The sequence below is a fragment of the Rosa chinensis genome, chromosome 2, assembly GCF_002994745.2.
Source record: "Rosa chinensis cultivar Old Blush chromosome 2, RchiOBHm-V2, whole genome shotgun sequence".
Lineage (NCBI taxonomy): Eukaryota > Viridiplantae > Streptophyta > Magnoliopsida > Rosales > Rosaceae > Rosa > Rosa chinensis.
In genome coordinates, this window is record NC_037089.1 from 12,005,973 (window position 1) to 12,011,364 (window position 5,392).

At 38.4% G+C, this 5,392-nt stretch overlaps 1 protein-coding gene and 1 long non-coding RNA gene across 2 annotated transcripts; both read right to left on the reverse strand.

Moving 5' to 3' along the window:
• Window positions 1-1,693: 1,693 nt before the first annotated feature.
• Window positions 1,694-4,221, reverse strand: LOC121051173. The gene is made up of 9 exons (XM_040513256.1): window positions 4,184-4,221; window positions 3,468-4,097; window positions 3,088-3,369; window positions 2,740-3,011; window positions 2,471-2,646; window positions 2,258-2,333; window positions 2,095-2,164; window positions 1,909-2,007; window positions 1,694-1,789 (listed from the first exon to the last, which is right to left on the reverse strand). The coding sequence occupies exons 2-9, from the start codon at window positions 3,933-3,935 to the stop codon at window positions 1,694-1,696; spliced, it is 1,539 nt and encodes a 512-aa protein (XP_040369190.1). The 5' UTR covers window positions 3,936-4,097; window positions 4,184-4,221.
• On the reverse strand, window positions 4,216-4,643 carry LOC121051499. The gene is made up of 3 exons (XR_005805897.1): window positions 4,580-4,643; window positions 4,385-4,477; window positions 4,216-4,297 (listed from the first exon to the last, which is right to left on the reverse strand). It is a non-coding gene; the product is annotated as an uncharacterized LOC121051499 (long non-coding RNA).
• Between the last annotated feature and the right edge of the window lie 749 nt (window positions 4,644-5,392).

Consider the following 5,392-nt stretch of genomic DNA (forward strand, 5'->3'; position numbering starts at 1 on the left):
CCATCCATTTGATAACAACTTGTTTTGTTTAACTTAGTTTATATTACTTGCTTTCATTGTTTCAATTTGAATAGAAACCAATCTCAAAATCAAAATCAAATCTCTACACACCATCTTGCACATATTCACCATGAACTTTGGTTCACTTGTGAGCCTTTGTTTGTGATTGTATATTTGCATATTCTTCTAGTTTTTCCTTAGGTTTTCCCTAGCTAGGAAAGGATTTACCAATCCTCGTGGGTTCGACATCCTTACTTAATCCCCTATTCTATAACTTGTACCTCTTGCACTTGAGGGTGGCTTTAATGCTAACAATACCCTTCTAAAAATTCCAGCATGTCACCCGCTTGACCAAAGTCACCTCCACACTAAAGTCAAATCTGGTAAAACAGAAGTGACAGAAGCCTAAGCCCATCTGAAATTTCTTTGGGCACTCGAGCACAGACTCCTCATGCGCCGAACCGCCACGCCGTCAACACATGCTAGAAGAAAACAACCCGGGAGCCTATCAAATCAGAAGCAATCTGCACATCCTTAATTAGCACTATGCCAACAAACCCATCAGACGACAGACTTTGACTGTCGTCTGATATGAAGAAAATCTGTCGTCTATTAAGCTGATATTTGATTGGTGTTCAGACGACAGTCAATGCTCGACGTCAGAAGATGACTCAGACGACAGTCACCAAAAATATATCTGTCGTCTGAATGTAGCTCAGATATACACAAAATGGTAGTATATGTGGTTAAATATGATATCAGACGACAGTCAAATGTTGTTGTTGTTTAACTTTAGCAACAGACTTAAAAATAATTTTTTATTGTCTTAAAAAATATGAGACAACAATAAAGTGTCTACTGAATGTGTAGAATTTAGAAGTTTACTTTCAAAATCTGTTGTGTGAACTTCATTGACACAACATTTTCTTTCATTTATCTATTGTGTCTCTTATTCTAAAAGGACTTTTAATTGTCCTCTGATTGTGTGGATGCTTGAAATCTCTTTGTTATTTTTGATGTGTGTACTCCTTTCAAACCACAGTCGTTGATAACATTCTATTGTTTGATATTGTTTAAAAAGACATTTATATGTCGTCTGAATATGGAGATAGTTGATGTTTCATTGTTACGTCTGTTGTGAGAAAGTATCATACATCACAATATTCTGTCGTGGGAATGAGACTAAGACTATAGAAATTTATTTTTGTCTGTTGAATCTTCTTGTTTCAGACAACAGTATTTTGCCTGAATTCTGTTGTTGGACGTTCAATTGTTCCACATTTTTATATTGTGTGATTTGGTTTAAAACCACAGAATTTGGCTTCAATGTGCCATACCAGAACCTGGAAATAAACATAAACCACAGTATATACCCATACCATTCATTTAGAAAATGGTACCATATATTCATCAAATATCTGGAAATCACTAACATATCCACTGCAAATCATGTACTACCATTTCCATATTCCACCAATGTGCATCAACTGTTGAAAATAATCAACAGATTAAAATCCATGGAGGCTAAAAGTGACTAATCAGCTGCTAAGGTTAAAATGATCGATAATAGCAAAAGCTGATCATTTGGTTAGGCAAAAACCCTCCAATATCTAGCTATATAGGCATGTTGATGTCAATATGCACAAAAACAGACCCTAACTATTCATGTACGACAAACCTCCTAGCACGCACACTACATATCTGGAAACATGATAACATGCTTCGCCCATTCTGCCCGAACTTGATCAATGTCCTTTTCTGTGTAAACCAGATTTGTCCTTCTTTCCCACTGCAAAAAACAAAAACAAAAATCAAGACCCAAATCAAATCACTATCATATATCCCAATGATGAAAAAGTCATACTGAAACCATGAAATACAATCTGTTATGGTATCAAAAACACGTACTTTAGCTGCAAACTCCAAATTCTTATCTTCCACTATCTCCTTCATGTACCGCATGATCCAATACCCACAAGTCTTACTATCTTTCTGCTCCGGAATGCCCTGAAAAAAAAAACACCGTACCATATCAGAAGCACTTAAGAGTATAAAACCTTAGGTGATAAGACCCAAAAAAGGCAATTAACTTACAGCAAGATTTTTCCATTGAATGGTTTTCTTCCCTTTCTTATTCTTGTGTGCATTGTAGATTTTAATGGAGCTTGCAAATCAATAGCAGACCATATATCAGCATATATAATGCACAAACAACTCCTAGTTATCGACTTATACAGTGAAAAATCAGTCAACTCACTTGTCCAGAATTGTTTTCCATTCATCAGCGATGAGTCGCCTCTTTAATGGATCCATGAAGTGAATGGTTTCTTCAGCTGGATTCACAGCAGACAATGTCCAATGACCACTATATGCAATAAACAAAACTCATTATAAGTTTAAACTAGTTTATATAAAGCATTCACCAAAACGTAATATAACACAACATACTGCATAGTAATTCAGTTTACACAGCCTGAATTATATGGGACCAAATAAATTTGCCCAGACTTCCCATTTATGAACCGATTTGATACTAAGCGAGCTCGTTCGGTTGGATTTCCACAACCACTTGCACCCGTGTGAGCAGGGTCGACAAAAGCGACCATGTCATTCATCTTAGCCTTCTTCAACACACCTTGAAGGTAGCTACATCGACATTTCACAACATTTCAACTGATTTCACAAATGAAAAATCACAAAACCTAACAAATAATAGGAAACTTTAACGTGTTGCATTACCTCATGTAAAAAACAATGCAGCTGCCTGAAATTTCCAATAAGTGTGTCATAGCATAGATGTCCTTTCTAAAGACAAAGGCTTTATGTGGATGACCAAAAAGTTCTGGTCCAAAAGTGGCGTGGATGGTTGCCCCATTCCGCAATCCAATGTTTGCCCAAATGCATAAGTCCTTTAAAGGTGCAGGGAGATTCGATGGCAGGATTTGCAAGTCTTCCTTATCATCAAACATATCTTTCTGTGGCCTATTAGGAATTTTACGCTTTGGTTTTTTCTAATGTTGTAAAAATGAAGTTAGATTATATTCCATAATCACATATGCAGAAGTAAACACAAAGAAATTGAGTTACCTTCCCACCAGGTGCAGGGGCAATAACAAGGTTCCTCGGCCAAGCGACACAAGTCCCAATGGCATCCTTGACCTTCACTATCTCATCTTTTATGGGAAATGGCAGCAAAGCTTCAGGAACAATAGTTTCTGTGATAGAGACACGCAAATTCTCCTCTCCAAGTGGAACACCATGGATGGTTTGCTGTTTGGTCTCAAGGTCGACACTGATGACAGTTCCAATAGCCACCATGTTTTCCACCGTGTCAATGGCCAGTTTATACTTGGTCTCACCTAATTGTTCCTATACATGAAACAAATTAAATCCATACAGTTCTATATCCAAAAATCCATATCAGCATACCTACAAAGTTCAAGTATTTAGGCAAGCACGATATTTACCTCTTCACCATGTACTGGTGCCTCTAGTACAATGACATCTTCTCTAACTTCCTCTTCCAATATCGGGTTTAACCGTACCCTCTCATCACTGGGCTGCACAATTTCCTCTTCAACCTCGATGCTCACTTCATCTCTTAAAACCAACTTCTTCTTCACACCCTTCACCTCAGCTTCAATATTATCATGTGCAGCCTTCTCCGCAGCCTTCTCCCCATGGCGAGAACAACTCCCTTGTCCTGAACCAAGCTCATTAACTGCTGTGATAGGTTTGGGGGACTCAACAGGCAGCTCCTTCCCATCGACCTTCACTTCTAGCTTCGCAATCCTCTCAGTCCAATAAGCTCTCTCCTCAGCAAGTTTTCTATCCCTCTCCTCCTCCCATGCAGTTCTTTCCTTAGCTAACAAAACTTCCTTCTCCTCCTCTAGTATCTTCTTCAGCGATAACCTAGTCCTCTGTTCAAAAGTCATCTTTTGCCGTTTTGGCAAGTTGAAATATAAATCGGGCTTGACATTGCCACCAACACCTCTAACCCTACCTCTATGCTCCGGATTCCCCAATGCAAGAGTGAGCACATCATCAGACCCAGATGTGGCAATTTCCCCTTCAGCCTCCCTTTTCCTTAAATGTTCCTGATTCAAAATATCTGCGTTAAATGCTGCGATAGCATTACATCCATGCATATATAAATTAATATGAACTTGATGTCCATACTTACAATTTTTTCGGCTTTCTTCTCTACCTCAGGTTGTTTGAAGTTGCCATTTCTATCTTGCCGAGCCTTGATCCACATTGTAGCTCTATCAAGTTCTTGTAAAGGGACACTTTCAGACTTTGACAAATGAAAACACAATGAATTAGTTAATATTCTGTACATATCACCTCAGATTTAGTTGACTCGTCTAAATATAAAACTAACCAGTTCTTCCATTAAATTTGCATAACCTTTGCGTGACATACGATGAGGATATTTATTCTCCTTTCGCTTTGCAATTTGGGCTTCACGTATTTCCTGCAAACCATAACATAAGTAAATTAGAAACTGCAATGAATATTCATAGAGAGAGCACCTTCTGAAACCAAAAAACACAACAAATTTTATCAAATCAGTAACCTGGAAGGTAGCTGAAAGCCTATCAGCAACAAACTGGTGCCAAGTATCCTTCGTTATGCTTCGGTAATCATCTGGAGGATTTTCTAACAGTTCTGGTTCATCCATATAAGGGATGATGTACATGTTTGTTAACTTGCTCTTGAACTCTCTCCATTTAGTTGCAGCAGATGAAATCACCATTTTTTTAAGCTCTTTAGGCACCACAAATGCATCCTACATACATGTACAATAAACTAAGCTACTGTAATGCAAAGCTAATTAACATGTAGAATATATATAAACTAATCAAGCTGAAATATGGTCAGTAAGTACCTTTATAGATTCCCATATCTTTTCCTTTTCATCTAGATCCACTTCTCTCCAATCATTTATTGAGATAGGGATCTTCGTACGTGCCAACACCCCAATGTAAGACTGCATTTCTTTTGCAGCCTTACCAACAGGTTCTCCTTTTTCATTAAACTTCACAGTGAGCCTCTTTCCTCGGATAAGCCTGTTTTTAATGTGGCTCATCGTAACCATTCCTCGCTTCAGCAACTTCAATCCACCAGTTCTGTTTTCATCATCATCCTCCTCAGACTTCTTGGTCTTACTGGAAACAGACTTGTTCGTTGACTTGGTTGATGACACAACCCCGTTGGACTTAGCAGTTATAGTCATGCTAGTCCGAGACTTCTTGGGGGAGGCAGTCTTTTTGGTAGTCCGACCCTTCTTGGGAGAGGCAGCCTTTTTGGTAGTTCGACCCTTCTTGGGAGAGGCTGCTTTTTTGGTAGTTTTAGATATGGGATTGGCAGCCTTTTTGGTTGATGTCTC